Source organism: Chenopodium album, chromosome 13, assembly GCF_948465745.1.
Source record: "Chenopodium album chromosome 13, dcCheAlbu1.1, whole genome shotgun sequence".
Taxonomy (NCBI): Eukaryota; Viridiplantae; Streptophyta; class Magnoliopsida; order Caryophyllales; family Amaranthaceae; genus Chenopodium; species Chenopodium album.
In genome coordinates, this window is record NC_137846.1 from 51,271,222 (window position 1) to 51,287,598 (window position 16,377).

The 16,377-nt window shown below is 46.0% G+C and overlaps 1 protein-coding gene across 1 annotated transcript; it reads left to right on the plus strand.

Annotated features, from left to right (window-relative positions):
- The first annotated feature begins 5,871 nt into the window (after positions 1–5,871).
- LOC145575688 (uncharacterized) lies at positions 5,872–7,992 on the plus strand. The gene has a single exon (XM_081633510.1). It carries the CDS (start codon positions 5,872–5,874, stop codon positions 7,990–7,992), a length of 2,121 nt encoding a protein of 706 aa, XP_081489636.1.
- The last annotated feature ends 8,385 nt before the right edge of the window (positions 7,993–16,377 follow it).

Consider the following 16,377-nt stretch of genomic DNA (forward strand, 5'->3'; position numbering starts at 1 on the left):
AAAACCAGATTTAACAGGTCGACTAGGCAAATGGAGCATTAACCTGAGCACAATGGACATCGAGTACCAACCCAGAAAGGCGATAAAATCGCAGGCCCTAGCAGATTTTGTGGCTGACTTCATCCCCGACTTACAGGCCATCGCCGACAAGGAGGTAGAGGAAATCAACAATGTACAAAGAAATAGCAAATGGATCCTGTTTGTCGACGGTTCGTCCAACCAACGAGGAGCTGGCCTGGGATTGGTGCTAAAGTCGCCACAAGGGGACATGATAGTAAGGTCTATATCTTGTGATTTTAAAGCAACTAACAATGAAGCAGAATACGAAGCTTTGATTGCAGGAATGATTGTCGCTAAGGACCTAGGGGCAACAGCCCTAGACGTATACAGTGATTCCCTTCTGATCGTCAGCCAGATGACAGGTGACTTCGCAGCAAAAGATTCCAAAATGACAGCATACCTCGAAATAGCCAAAGAAAAAGCCAAACACTTCGATCCATTCACCATCTCACAAGTCCCAAGAGACCAAAACGCACAAGCAGACGCACTTGCAAACCTAGCCTCCGCCCTCAAAAAGACTACCTTCACGAACATCCCCTTAGTCCACCTGCAAAAACCCTCCGTCGCAACTAAAGAAATTTTACCCGTCGACGCAATCGCCCAAGACGACGATTGGACCAAACCTATCATAGACTACTTAACCAAAGATATCCTTCCCAATGACAAAACAGAATCCCGAAAGCTTAAATACAAAGCCTTTAGATACCACATGGACGACGGAGTTCTATTCCACAAATCCGCGTCAGGACTATCCCAAAGATGTATCCAAAAACATGAACAACGGCCCATCCTCAGCCATTTGCACGACGGAATATGCAGTAGCCATGTCAGGGGAAGGAGACTAGCCAAAATTGCAAAAAGACAAGGATACTTCTGGCCGACGCTCCACAAAGACGCAATGCAATACGTAACCAAGTGCGACAGCTGTCAACGGTTCGCCAACACCATTCACAAGCCTTCAGAACCACTGCATCAAACGTTGACGCCATGGCCTTTCATGAGATGGGGAATGGACATCGTCGGGAAGCTCCCTGCGGCACCAGGACATAGAGTCTACATGCTAGCACTAACTGATTATTTTTCTAAATGGATCGAAGCAGTTGCTTTGAAACAGGTTACAGACAAGGAAGTTATTGCGTTTATATGGACTAACATTATCTGCAGGTTTGGGATCCCGTCAGTAATCGTCTGCGATAACGGGTCGCAATTTATTAGCAACAAAACTCGTTCTTTTTTGCAGAAGTTCCGCATAGAGTTGAGAACATCCACACCTAGGTACCTACAAGCCAACGGACAAGCTGAGTCTAGCAACAAAGTCATCATGGAAGCCATAAAGAAAAGACTAAAAGCAGCTAAAGTCAAGTGGGCCGACGAACTCCCAGCAGTCCTGTGGGCCAACCGAACGACGCCGAGAGAGGTAACGGGGCAAACACCCTTTTCCCTCGTCTATGGATGCGAAGCCGTCCTCCCAGTAGAAGCCGAATTCCCAACGTCAAGGTTCGGCCTCATGACGGAAGAAAGAAACCAGGAAGAGATGGAAGACAGCCTGGACGCAACCGAAGAACTAAGAGAAACAACCCTAATCAGAATGGCAGCACAACAACAGATCGTCGCCAGAAGCTTCAACAAGAATGTCAAAGCCAAGACGTTCCAGCTAGGTGAATGGGTACTCAGAAAGGCGTTCCAGAACACAAAGAACCCAACAGACGGTAAGTTAGCCCCTCCATGGGAAGGGCCATATGAGATCACACAAGTCGTCGGCAACGGTGCTTATCGACTGACGGACCAACAAGGTAACCCCATCCCAAGGAGTTGGAATGCAACCCATCTCAGGAAGTATTACTTTTAATGATCGTCAAAATATTTCGTCGACAAAGAGGTAACGCGCTAACAGATTCTCAAATTCATTTTGTTCATTCGAACTTTCTATGATTAAGTGTACTGACTTAAGCATCGGAGGGCCGTTGGCCACGCCAACGGCCAACGGTACTCTAACCATGTTGGTTTTGCAGAACGACGACGAAGTAAAGCAAAAGCAAAGCAACAATAACCGTTCAACGACGATTAAACTGCCGACAACCGTAAAACAACGAAAACCCGGGGCAAATCCGACCATAGCGTCCGACGCCAAACACCCGATACCTGAACAACCGAACTAGACTTCAGTGTTCAGCGTCGACGCTGGGACGCAAGGGGCATTGACAAACATCGCAACGAAAGGCCTAAGTCACACAACGATATCGACAAGGCATGACAGCAGTTGTAAAATATGATTAATAAAAGCTGAATTTTTCCAAAGTTTCTTATAAATTCCTGACATGTCAATATTTTAAACGTCTTTTTACATACTTATATTTTGAAAAACTGTTAGTCAAAATCTCTTATCTTACAGAGCACAGGATGAACGAAAAACAAAGTCACAGAAAACAAAGAAATACTTAGCACACAAAAGCAAGATGCACTGAGTATCCTGCATACAAGAAAGTTCAAAAGCCACTTGCCCTCAATTGGAACAAAACACAACGACAAAGTAACATTGTTTGCAAAACATAAGAAATAAAAGTTCATACAGCACAGAAAAATAAAACCATCACAGACGATGGCCCTCAAGCATCAGCTCCGTCGACGGGAAGATCGTTGACGACCTCCTTGACGATGTCGTCGATTGAAGCATTGTCGTCGACACCTTCGACCTGCAACTCCTCTGCACCTTCCAGAAGCTGACCCACGTCAGTACCAGGTTGACCCCCAACGATAGGAAGCTGAGCCTCGTCCACAACAGCTGGTGGAGGAACGACGATGGAAGGCCCGGGGCCAGAGTCAGCAGTCGACGCCACTGACGTATCCTCCTCTAGCTCTTTGAGATCACCACCGTTAGCCAGAAAACGGTCGATCACCTCCTGGGGACGCCACTCTGAAGCCTTCCCATCCAGAAACTGCTTCATGAGCTTCGCCTTCAGCTTTATCTCCAGCTCTGCGTAGTCGTCCAAGGCATCCTCCAGCTCCTTCTGGACAGTCGTCAGATCCTCATTCACCTTCGTCAGAGCCTCCTCCTTAGCAGCAATGACCCCGACCTTATCCTCTAAACTCTTGGCTTGTTCCTTCAACTGCCCCCTCAACTGACTAGCTTCCTCCTCAGCCTTCTTTTGCAGGTTTGACACTTGGCTCTCCAAAGCGTCTACCTTCTTGGTAACGTCGTCCAGCTCCCTTTTCGTCCTTTGAAAAGCATTGACAGCAGTCCTTCGCTGATCCTCAGCATTTTTGGCAGCACTGTCTAACCTCTTCATCTCCTTAGCCAAACCAATCACCCTGTCCCTTAACACCAGCGAATTTTGCAAACACTGTCCAAACACATCCCAAGTCACCAACTGGAAATTCTTCGATTTAACAAACCAAACAAAACAAAACCACAATGAACTTACATAGAGATGAGCCGACGCTGCTTCAGAAGCTAGATCCAATGCAGAAGTCCCAGCCAAAATCTCCCTAGACTTAGGGAAGAGCAGTTGATTCAAGGCAGGAAACAGAGAGTGCTGATCGCCCTTCCGTATCTCCAGAAAGTTGGCAGGGAAGCGCGCCATGATGTCTGGCACCGGAGGCTCGTCGTCAGTCTTTTGGTGCTTAGGAGGAGGAGACGGCGACAAAGTTATAGTCCCCTGGTCGTCGACAGTCCTCTGAGAGACTGGAGTCGACACCGTCTCCACCTTCTCAGGCGCGGACATTGGTTGCTGATCTGGGGGAGGAAGACCCCGCTTCCTCCTCATGCGCAGGTCGGCCTCTTGTTGAGACAAGCTTCGTCCTCGACGAGCGCCTGGGGCAGCAGATTCTGCCAAAATCACGAAACACCGCAAATGAACACACGAGTCAAGATGCAAAAAATACAAAGCAAAAGCCAAAGGACAATGTAGAACTTACGAGTTAACATCGTCTCTTCTGAGTCTTCGACTCGTTGAGAATTATTCTTCGGCGTCCCTTGTTCCTGCGACGGCTGCGCAGACGTCGTCTTCTTCTTCTTCGCGAAGGTCCTGACTGAAGGACTAAGGGAGAGGAACTTCTTCACGTTCGCCGATGATGTCTCCAACGATTCCGAAAGCCCAAGATCTAATTCTGTAAAAATAAAGCCAAGATCAACCCATTTAGCTAATTCAAACTTAACAAACGACGATTGAAAAATAAACACTTACCCTTCAACAGCCAACCTTCCGTCAACCATGAGCCTTCGACACCTAGAGATACTTTCTTTACAAAAAGAAACCACTTCTTCCATCCCCTATCATTCAAGTCCGTGTTCAAAACTAACCTACTTCCTTTCTTGGTCAAACTGACGAACCCATCTTCCCCCATTTTCATCCCATATCCTATAGCTATGTCCGACAATGTAAAAGGTTCCTCCCAATCTTTGGTCTTTTCTGCGATCAGAGAAATAATTCTCCAACCCGAAGGCATCAATTGACCCGGACTGATACCTAAAACCTCCAAAAATGACCTCACTAAAGGCGGGAAAGGATATGTGATCCCCGTCTGTTCAAATGGATACCTATAGAACACCACGAAACCTTTCGGGCAGTCATTCACTGTCTGACCAAGGCCCGGAATGTGTGCAAAGGTTGTGTCGGGAAAACCCGCCATCTTGATAAAATCGTTTCTCATATCCGACGCCATGGGTGACCTTGATTGGGCCATCGATTTGGTCTGCGGAGGAACCGTCTCTCTTTTTTCAACAATACGAAGGGAAAACCTAGTTCTAGTTTTGGGGATTTTGCTCGACATTTCGCCCAAGAAATTAACAAACAAAGAAAGTAAGTTGAAGAAATTACCTGGCAAACGAAGACACCTGAAAGCTCTGAATCGCCGCCGCACGCTACCACCGGAAGAATTCTGTGCCAAAGAGAAAGAAAAAGCAAAGAAAAGAAGAAGAAATGGTGTAGAAATTTGGGGAAGGAGGAAGCATGCTGCAGTAATTAAGGCAGAGAAGCGACGGTTAGAGTGAGAAAGTGGAGAAGGGAGTAACTGCTCATAGGAGAATGTGCTTCCACACGAAATGACGGAAACGCCCCCAAGTAAACCCACGTTTGTTTGTATTCTTTGATTTTCCTTGTTTCTTTTATGCTTTTTGTTGTTTGTTTATTTTTTAATTGCCAAACGTGTATGTGGCAATTCACATTTAGCAATTAGGGGCAAATTGTTATGGGTAGAAATTCATATATGTAAGTCAACGACAGTCAGAGCGAGGTCAGGCGACGACGACTCTTCGTCAAGGACGAAGGACGAAGCTGCTTACCAGCAATCCTATTTTTCCGCAAGAAGATAAGCTAGAAGACTTGGTCTCATTCGTCCTTCTCCAGTCCGTTGAAGATCAAAGCAGAGAGTATATTTCATTAACTGAATTCCGGGAATCAAGGATTGGAATTCTATCTCCAAAGCAACGGCTGCAATTAAGAATTGGAACGTTTGTATATAAAGGGGGGGACACCTACGAATATCGATACATTGCAATCTAGTAACTCTTAAGGTAAACACACCTATTGTATGCAAGTTATACATTTTTGCCATAGTGAAAGTTTGGTAGATCCTCATTCTACCCGCGGTTTTTACCTTCATTGGGTTTTCCGCGTCAACAATTCCTTGTGTCGTCTTATTGCTTTCGTTATTACTTGCTTTCGATTTTATTTAGTTGATTCGTAGCCTAGATTTTGATATTCAATCCCACCTAACGAAAATTAGCATAAACAATTTGGCGCCCACCGTGGGGCTACAACTAGATAAGATCCAGAAAAACCCTATTTCAACCTCAAGATGTCAGCCAGCGAAATGACCCCAGAGCAACTTAGGGAGGCCTATGAGAGAGCCCAGGCGGACCTTGAAGCAGCCAGAGAGTCTAATGAGCGTCTCAGCAGGGAAAAAGAGGCGTCGGAGTCCGACGCAGCTAAGCTCCGTCGGCAGTTGGAGTCAGCCAACAACACTCGTCGCCGCCAGCCGAGGCGGTTGGATATGATCCCTAGAATGCCGCCGTTGGATATCCTTGAATCTCCACATGATACCGATACCGAGTCCAGCGACGGAGAGAGAGACCGGAGTTCCCCAGTCAGGAACGTCGGGCAAGGAAGCCTTCAGACGCCAGGGAATGAGCAAGACAATCAGCCGCCGAATCAAACAGAGATCCTGCTCCAGAGGTTGGTCGCGCTGGAAAAGCAGAACTCCAGGGTGCTGTCAATGATGAAGAGGATGCCAGGTGTCCCGATCCCAGTCCAAAGAGAAGCCCCCGACGGGTTCGCCGCAACGCCATTCTGTGACGAGTTGGCCATGGCCCGGATTCCAAGAAGAGTGTCGCTTCCGACGTTTACGTCACTTTATGATGGGACGACATGCCCGGAGCAGCATGTGGAGTATTACAAGCAGCGGATGTGGCAGGCCTCGATCCCGTTCGATTGCTGGGAAGCATGCATGTGCAAATCATTCGGCGCGACGCTGACCGGTCCCGCCCTCAAATGGCTCGGCAAACTCGAACCAGGTAGTATAACCAGTTTTTCTATGTTAGTTAACAAGTTTTATTCCCATTTTGAAAGCAGCAGGCAGTTCGACAAGCAAACCAGTGACCTGTACCGGATCGTCCAAGGGCCCAGAGAGAGCGTCAGAACCTATTGGTCCAGATTCAATAAAGAGAAGGTGTCGATCAAGAACGTCGACAACAGGACTGCCATCGAAGCCTTCCTCCGGGGATTGCATACCGATTCAGATCTGTACAAAGATATGGTCAAGTACCCCTGCTCAACTTTTGAAGAAGTCAGGACAAGAACCGTGGCCCAGATGCGCTTCGACGAAGATATCGCCAACCGCAACTCCTATCCGAATGCCAGAAGCCCGTCCGACCGCAAAGCTCCAAGCAACCCAAGAGGATCATGGCGACGCCAGCCCTACGAGGCATCAGGTAGATCACGCTCTGTTAATGCTGTGCAGGTAGAACAGGTCCTCGACGCCCCTCAATACCCCGAAATATCGGAGTATGGATTCGACGTCAACATAGTAGCGGTAGTCAAAGAGCTGGAGCCCTTAGGCAACAAAGTGCGCTGGCCGATGAAGAGCAACAAACCCGAATCGGAAAAGGATATGAGCAAGTGGTGCGAATTCCACAGCGATCATGGCCATAAGACGGAGGATTGCTACGCCCTGCGTAGAGAGGTCGCCTTCCAGCTGAAGAGAGGTAACCTCAAGCATTTGCTGGGAAGAAAAAAGAGCGCCGATGCAGGTCGCCCCAAGCCAGGAAATGTGACGGATGGCCCTCCAAAACCACCCGAAACCAAGGTAACAGTTAACGTTATTACTGGTGGTTCAGATATTTGTGGACTAACCTATTCTGCAGCCAAAAGGATCGCAAAGTCTACCATAGATAATGCAGATGTCCCGGAAGAAATCAGAGATCCCCAGGAAAAAGAATTGGAAGCAATGGCAATCACGTTCGACGACGACGACATCAACAACATCAACCGAGAGCATGAAGATTCTTTGGTAATTTCGCTGATCATCGGGAATTGTCTGCTTCGAAGGATGTTGGTCGACGGAGGCAGCTCCGCAAATGTCCTGTTCCGGAGCACTATGGAAGTCATGGGGTTGAAAGATAGCGACATCACCAGAAGGTCAACGACTTTGGTCGGCTTTAGTGGCGAAAGCATGTCGACTCTCGGAGACATAACCTTACCCACCTATGCAGGAGGCCTAAACCCTCAAACAAAGTTCAACATCGTCGACTGTCCCTCAACCTACAATGCCATAATGGGCAGACCATGGATCCATCGACTAAAAGCCATCCCCTCAACTTACCACCAGTCAATCAAATTCCCAACCCCATGGGGAGTCCAAGAAATAAAAGGAGAACCCCGTGAAGCCAAACACTGCTACAAAACAACCCTAAAACCTACCATGAGAACTGCCTAGCAATTACAGCATGGTCCGACACCAGACAATCCAAGTGACCTCAAAATTGACGAAGTACCATTAGACCCTAAAAAGCCAAACCAAACCGTCCGTGTCGGAGCCAACCTAGCACCTGAACTAAAGCAAACCCTCCTAGCCTTTCTCCGAGAGAATAAAGACTGTTTCGCCTGGTCTCATGAAGATATGACTGGAATAGACCCAAGCATCATCTCGCACAAGTTGAACGTCGATCCAAATCACAAGCCTGTCAAGCAGAAGCGTCGGAAGTTCGCTCCCGAACGAAATAAAATCATCAACGACGAAGTGCAGCAGCTGATCGACACCGGGAAAATTAGGGAGGTCAAATACCCAGACTGGCTCGCGAATGTGGTAGTCGTCAGCAAAAAGAATGGCAAGTGGAGAGTATGCATCGACTTCACCGACCTGAACAAGGCGTGCCCCAAAGATCCGTTCCCGCTCCCGCATATCGACGCCATGGTCGACGCCACGGCTGGTCACGAACTCCTAACCTTCATGGACGCCTACTCCGGATACAATCAAATCCTAATGCATCCAGACGATCAAGAGAAGACGGCCTTCATGACTGATAAAGGTATATATTGTTATAAAGTTATGCCTTTTGGACTAAAAAATGCAGGTTCGACGTACCAGAGGCTAGTCAACAGAATGTTCAAGGACCAACTAGGGGACACGATGGAGGTATACATCGACGACATGCTGGTGAAGTCAAAGAAGTCAGAAGACCACGTCGGGCATCTTCGTCAAACCTTTGCGGTATTGCGTAAGTACGGTATGAAACTAAACCCCACTAAATGTTCGTTTGGAGTATCTGCTGGTAAATTTTTGGGCTATGTAGTAACACAAAGGGGAATTGAAGCTAGCCCCGGCCAGGTCAGGGCCTTAATAAATATTCAATCCCCCCGAAATGTTAAAGAAACCCAAAAACTGACAGGACGAGTGGCAGCATTAAATCGTTTTATTTCACGATCGTCAGACAAATGCCATCTTTTCTATAATGTTTTAAGGAAAAATAAGGGTTTTGAATGGACTGACGATCATGAAAAAGCGTTACAAGAATTAAAGAAATACTTAATGACGCCACCTCTCCTGTCGAAACCAAAAACTAACGAAACCTTGCAGCTTTACATTGTCGTCAGTGCTGTAGCCGTCAGCGCAGTTCTAACGAGGGAAGACGACGAGGCTGGGCAGCTCCCAGTTTATTACGTAAGTAAGACACTGCTCCCAGCCGAGGTAAGATACACATCCCTAGAGAAATTGGCTCTTGCTCTAATTACTGCCGTTAAAAAACTCAGGCATTATTTTGAAACCCACCACGTAGTGGTGATGACTAACTACCCACTTAAGTCTGTTTTGAGAAAACCAGATTTAACAGGTCGACTAGGCAAATGGAGCATTAACCTGAGCACAATGGACATCGAGTACCAACCCAGAAAGGCGATAAAATCGCAGGCCCTAGCAGATTTTGTGGCTGACTTCATCCCCGACTTACAGGCCATCGCCGACAAGGAGGTAGAGGAAATCAACAATGTACAAAGAAATAGCAAATGGATCCTGTTTGTCGACGGTTCGTCCAACCAACGAGGAGCTGGCCTGGGATTGGTGCTAAAGTCGCCACAAGGGGACATGATAGTAAGGTCTATATCTTGTGATTTTAAAGCAACTAACAATGAAGCAGAATACGAAGCTTTGATTGCAGGAATGATTGTCGCTAAGGACCTAGGGGCAACAGCCCTAGACGTATACAGTGATTCCCTTCTGATCGTCAGCCAGATGACAGGTGACTTCGCAGCAAAAGATTCCAAAATGACAGCATACCTCGAAATAGCCAAAGAAAAAGCCAAACACTTCGATCCATTCACCATCTCACAAGTCCCAAGAGACCAAAACGCACAAGCAGACGCACTTGCAAACCTAGCCTCCGCCCTCAAAAAGACTACCTTCACGAACATCCCCTTAGTCCACCTGCAAAAACCCTCCGTCGCAACTAAAGAAATTTTACCCGTCGACGCAATCGCCCAAGACGACGATTGGACCAAACCTATCATAGACTACTTAACCAAAGATATCCTTCCCAATGACAAAACAGAATCCCGAAAGCTTAAATACAAAGCCTTTAGATACCACATGGACGACGGAGTTCTATTCCACAAATCCGCGTCAGGACTATCCCAAAGATGTATCCAAAAACATGAACAACGGCCCATCCTCAGCCATTTGCACGACGGAATATGCAGTAGCCATGTCAGGGGAAGGAGACTAGCCAAAATTGCAAAAAGACAAGGATACTTCTGGCCGACGCTCCACAAAGACGCAATGCAATACGTAACCAAGTGCGACAGCTGTCAACGGTTCGCCAACACCATTCACAAGCCTTCAGAACCACTGCATCAAACGTTGACGCCATGGCCTTTCATGAGATGGGGAATGGACATCGTCGGGAAGCTCCCTGCGGCACCAGGACATAGAGTCTACATGCTAGCACTAACTGATTATTTTTCTAAATGGATCGAAGCAGTTGCTTTGAAACAGGTTACAGACAAGGAAGTTATTGCGTTTATATGGACTAACATTATCTGCAGGTTTGGGATCCCGTCAGTAATCGTCTGCGATAACGGGTCGCAATTTATTAGCAACAAAACTCGTTCTTTTTTGCAGAAGTTCCGCATAGAGTTGAGAACATCCACACCTAGGTACCTACAAGCCAACGGACAAGCTGAGTCTAGCAACAAAGTCATCATGGAAGCCATAAAGAAAAGACTAAAAGCAGCTAAAGTCAAGTGGGCCGACGAACTCCCAGCAGTCCTGTGGGCCAACCGAACGACGCCGAGAGAGGTAACGGGGCAAACACCCTTTTCCCTCGTCTATGGATGCGAAGCCGTCCTCCCAGTAGAAGCCGAATTCCCAACGTCAAGGTTCGGCCTCATGACGGAAGAAAGAAACCAGGAAGAGATGGAAGACAGCCTGGACGCAACCGAAGAACTAAGAGAAACAACCCTAATCAGAATGGCAGCACAACAACAGATCGTCGCCAGAAGCTTCAACAAGAATGTCAAAGCCAAGACGTTCCAGCTAGGTGAATGGGTACTCAGAAAGGCGTTCCAGAACACAAAGAACCCAACAGACGGTAAGTTAGCCCCTCCATGGGAAGGGCCATATGAGATCACACAAGTCGTCGGCAACGGTGCTTATCGACTGACGGACCAACAAGGTAACCCCATCCCAAGGAGTTGGAATGCAACCCATCTCAGGAAGTATTACTTTTAATGATCGTCAAAATATTTCGTCGACAAAGAGGTAACGCGCTAACAGATTCTCAAATTCATTTTGTTCATTCGAACTTTCTATGATTAAGTGTACTGACTTAAGCATCGGAGGGCCGTTGGCCACGCCAACGGCCAACGGTACTCTAACCATGTTGGTTTTGCAGAACGACGACGAAGTAAAGCAAAAGCAAAGCAACAATAACCGTTCAACGACGATTAAACTGCCGACAACCGTAAAACAACGAAAACCCGGGGCAAATCCGACCATAGCGTCCGACGCCAAACACCCGATACCTGAACAACCGAACTAGACTTCAGTGTTCAGCGTCGACGCTGGGACGCAAGGGGCATTGACAAACATCGCAACGAAAGGCCTAAGTCACACAACGATATCGACAAGGCATGACAGCAGTTGTAAAATATGATTAATAAAAGCTGAATTTTTCCAAAGTTTCTTATAAATTCCTGACATGTCAATATTTTAAACGTCTTTTTACATACTTATATTTTGAAAAACTGTTAGTCAAAATCTCTTATCTTACAGAGCACAGGATGAACGAAAAACAAAGTCACAGAAAACAAAGAAATACTTAGCACACAAAAGCAAGATGCACTGAGTATCCTGCATACAAGAAAGTTCAAAAGCCACTTGCCCTCAATTGGAACAAAACACAACGACAAAGTAACATTGTTTGCAAAACATAAGAAATAAAAGTTCATACAGCACAGAAAAATAAAACCATCACAGACGATGGCCCTCAAGCATCAGCTCCGTCGACGGGAAGATCGTTGACGACCTCCTTGACGATGTCGTCGATTGAAGCATTGTCGTCGACACCTTCGACCTGCAACTCCTCTGCACCTTCCAGAAGCTGACCCACGTCAGTACCAGGTTGACCCCCAACGATAGGAAGCTGAGCCTCGTCCACAACAGCTGGTGGAGGAACGACGATGGAAGGCCCGGGGCCAGAGTCAGCAGTCGACGCCACTGACGTATCCTCCTCTAGCTCTTTGAGATCACCACCGTTAGCCAGAAAACGGTCGATCACCTCCTGGGGACGCCACTCTGAAGCCTTCCCATCCAGAAACTGCTTCATGAGCTTCGCCTTCAGCTTTATCTCCAGCTCTGCGTAGTCGTCCAAGGCATCCTCCAGCTCCTTCTGGACAGTCGTCAGATCCTCATTCACCTTCGTCAGAGCCTCCTCCTTAGCAGCAATGACCCCGACCTTATCCTCTAAACTCTTGGCTTGTTCCTTCAACTGCCCCCTCAACTGACTAGCTTCCTCCTCAGCCTTCTTTTGCAGGTTTGACACTTGGCTCTCCAAAGCGTCTACCTTCTTGGTAACGTCGTCCAGCTCCCTTTTCGTCCTTTGAAAAGCATTGACAGCAGTCCTTCGCTGATCCTCAGCATTTTTGGCAGCACTGTCTAACCTCTTCATCTCCTTAGCCAAACCAATCACCCTGTCCCTTAACACCAGCGAATTTTGCAAACACTGTCCAAACACATCCCAAGTCACCAACTGGAAATTCTTCGATTTAACAAACCAAACAAAACAAAACCACAATGAACTTACATAGAGATGAGCCGACGCTGCTTCAGAAGCTAGATCCAATGCAGAAGTCCCAGCCAAAATCTCCCTAGACTTAGGGAAGAGCAGTTGATTCAAGGCAGGAAACAGAGAGTGCTGATCGCCCTTCCGTATCTCCAGAAAGTTGGCAGGGAAGCGCGCCATGATGTCTGGCACCGGAGGCTCGTCGTCAGTCTTTTGGTGCTTAGGAGGAGGAGACGGCGACAAAGTTATAGTCCCCTGGTCGTCGACAGTCCTCTGAGAGACTGGAGTCGACACCGTCTCCACCTTCTCAGGCGCGGACATTGGTTGCTGATCTGGGGGAGGAAGACCCCGCTTCCTCCTCATGCGCAGGTCGGCCTCTTGTTGAGACAAGCTTCGTCCTCGACGAGCGCCTGGGGCAGCAGATTCTGCCAAAATCACGAAACACCGCAAATGAACACACGAGTCAAGATGCAAAAAATACAAAGCAAAAGCCAAAGGACAATGTAGAACTTACGAGTTAACATCGTCTCTTCTGAGTCTTCGACTCGTTGAGAATTATTCTTCGGCGTCCCTTGTTCCTGCGACGGCTGCGCAGACGTCGTCTTCTTCTTCTTCGCGAAGGTCCTGACTGAAGGACTAAGGGAGAGGAACTTCTTCACGTTCGCCGATGATGTCTCCAACGATTCCGAAAGCCCAAGATCTAATTCTGTAAAAATAAAGCCAAGATCAACCCATTTAGCTAATTCAAACTTAACAAACGACGATTGAAAAATAAACACTTACCCTTCAACAGCCAACCTTCCGTCAACCATGAGCCTTCGACACCTAGAGATACTTTCTTTACAAAAAGAAACCACTTCTTCCATCCCCTATCATTCAAGTCCGTGTTCAAAACTAACCTACTTCCTTTCTTGGTCAAACTGACGAACCCATCTTCCCCCATTTTCATCCCATATCCTATAGCTATGTCCGACAATGTAAAAGGTTCCTCCCAATCTTTGGTCTTTTCTGCGATCAGAGAAATAATTCTCCAACCCGAAGGCATCAATTGACCCGGACTGATACCTAAAACCTCCAAAAATGACCTCACTAAAGGCGGGAAAGGATATGTGATCCCCGTCTGTTCAAATGGATACCTATAGAACACCACGAAACCTTTCGGGCAGTCATTCACTGTCTGACCAAGGCCCGGAATGTGTGCAAAGGTTGTGTCGGGAAAACCCGCCATCTTGATAAAATCGTTTCTCATATCCGACGCCATGGGTGACCTTGATTGGGCCATCGATTTGGTCTGCGGAGGAACCGTCTCTCTTTTTTCAACAATACGAAGGGAAAACCTAGTTCTAGTTTTGGGGATTTTGCTCGACATTTCGCCCAAGAAATTAACAAACAAAGAAAGTAAGTTGAAGAAATTACCTGGCAAACGAAGACACCTGAAAGCTCTGAATCGCCGCCGCACGCTACCACCGGAAGAATTCTGTGCCAAAGAGAAAGAAAAAGCAAAGAAAAGAAGAAGAAATGGTGTAGAAATTTGGGGAAGGAGGAAGCATGCTGCAGTAATTAAGGCAGAGAAGCGACGGTTAGAGTGAGAAAGTGGAGAAGGGAGTAACTGCTCATAGGAGAATGTGCTTCCACACGAAATGACGGAAACGCCCCCAAGTAAACCCACGTTTGTTTGTATTCTTTGATTTTCCTTGTTTCTTTTATGCTTTTTGTTGTTTGTTTATTTTTTAATTGCCAAACGTGTATGTGGCAATTCACATTTAGCAATTAGGGGCAAATTGTTATGGGTAGAAATTCATATATGTAAGTCAACGACAGTCAGAGCGAGGTCAGGCGACGACGACTCTTCGTCAAGGACGAAGGACGAAGCTGCTTACCAGCAATCCTATTTTTCCGCAAGAAGATAAGCTAGAAGACTTGGTCTCATTCGTCCTTCTCCAGTCCGTTGAAGATCAAAGCAGAGAGTATATTTCATTAACTGAATTCCGGGAATCAAGGATTGGAATTCTATCTCCAAAGCAACGGCTGCAATTAAGAATTGGAACGTTTGTATATAAAGGGGGGGACACCTACGAATATCGATACATTGCAATCTAGTAACTCTTAAGCTAAACACACCTATTGTATGCAAGTTATACATTTTTGCCATAGTGAAAGTTTGGTAGATCCTCATTCTACCCGCGGTTTTTACCTTCATTGGGTTTTCCGCGTCAACAATTCCTTGTGTCGTCTTATTGCTTTCGTTATTACTTGCTTTCGATTTTATTTAGTTGATTCGTAGCCTAGATTTTGATATTCAATCCCACCTAACGAAAATTAGCATAAACAATCCTAATGACAGAGGTCGTTGGACACCACCTGAAGGTGTCCCGATTTGTGTGTTATTTCATCTCAAGGAGATCATCGTCAAGGGACTTCATAAAGGTTATGAGGTTCAAGCTGTCAAATATCTGCTGCAACATTCAAGAGTTTTAAACAGGTTGACTATTAATTGTACTGATGTTGAGGAACTAGACGCGTTTAAGGATATATCGAGGGCTCCCAGGGGCTCGGTGACCAGCGAAATTATACTGCAAGCTTCCTATGATGATGAATAATAAGAACTTTTTCCTTTAAGAAAATGATAGATGATGTTGGAATTATTTTAATATAAGATGAAATTGGAAATATTAAGCATTAATCAACATTAATTATAATATTATATTGATACGTACTCTTTTATTTCTCTTTAAAACGAAATGCAAGTTCATTATCCTAGGTTTTTCATCATTTATTTGCCTGTGGTTAAAGGCATTAAAGTCTGATCAGCAGTTTTTAATTTATGCATGATGTGTAGATTTGGCTAGTTCTATCCTATCCATAATTTCTTACTCAATATGTATAGAGTTTTGCTGCTTTGATTTACATTTTTTGTTCATTTTGGTAAAGCAGGCTTATGTTATAATTCCTATATGTGGCCACTAGTACATCAAGTGGATTCCTGTGAGAGATAGCTATACACTAGAGTGTATGGTGAACCAAATGATATGCTTTGCATTCTTCCACTTTTTTAATGTTAGTATTAGGATATGATTTATAAAGTAAAAATTGAAAAGAATAATCCCATCTTTGCTCCTTTGGCACATCTTCTCTAAATAAAGAAAGGCAGAAATAATTCCACGTTTGTACCCCGTATTCTCAAAACGGTTCTTTTTTATTTATTGACCGGTTGATTGAATTGTTAACCTGTTTTAAAAAGTAATTTGACAAGTGTCACCTTTTAATTGAGTTTTATATATAATTTTTCTTAAAATTAAAGAATAAACAAAAAAAAAAAAAAATAACACTTCTTCTTTCTTCCCCTGCCGGAGTAGCCCTGCTCACCAGCCGGACCCAGCCACTCACCGGAACAGCTGGACCCAACCACTCGTCAGAACAGCTAGACTCAGCCACCGTCTTCCCCGATTCTCTCCTCTTCCCGTGGCAGCAACAAGTCAACAACTACCACAACTACCACAACCACCACCGCAACAAACACAAAGCCAAAACGTTGGACTCATTGAGTT

Coding starts and splice junctions, on each gene's coding strand:
- LOC145575688 (XM_081633510.1), top strand. CDS start 5,872: ATGACCCCAGAGCAACTTAGGGAGGCCTATGAGAGAGCCCAGGCGGAC.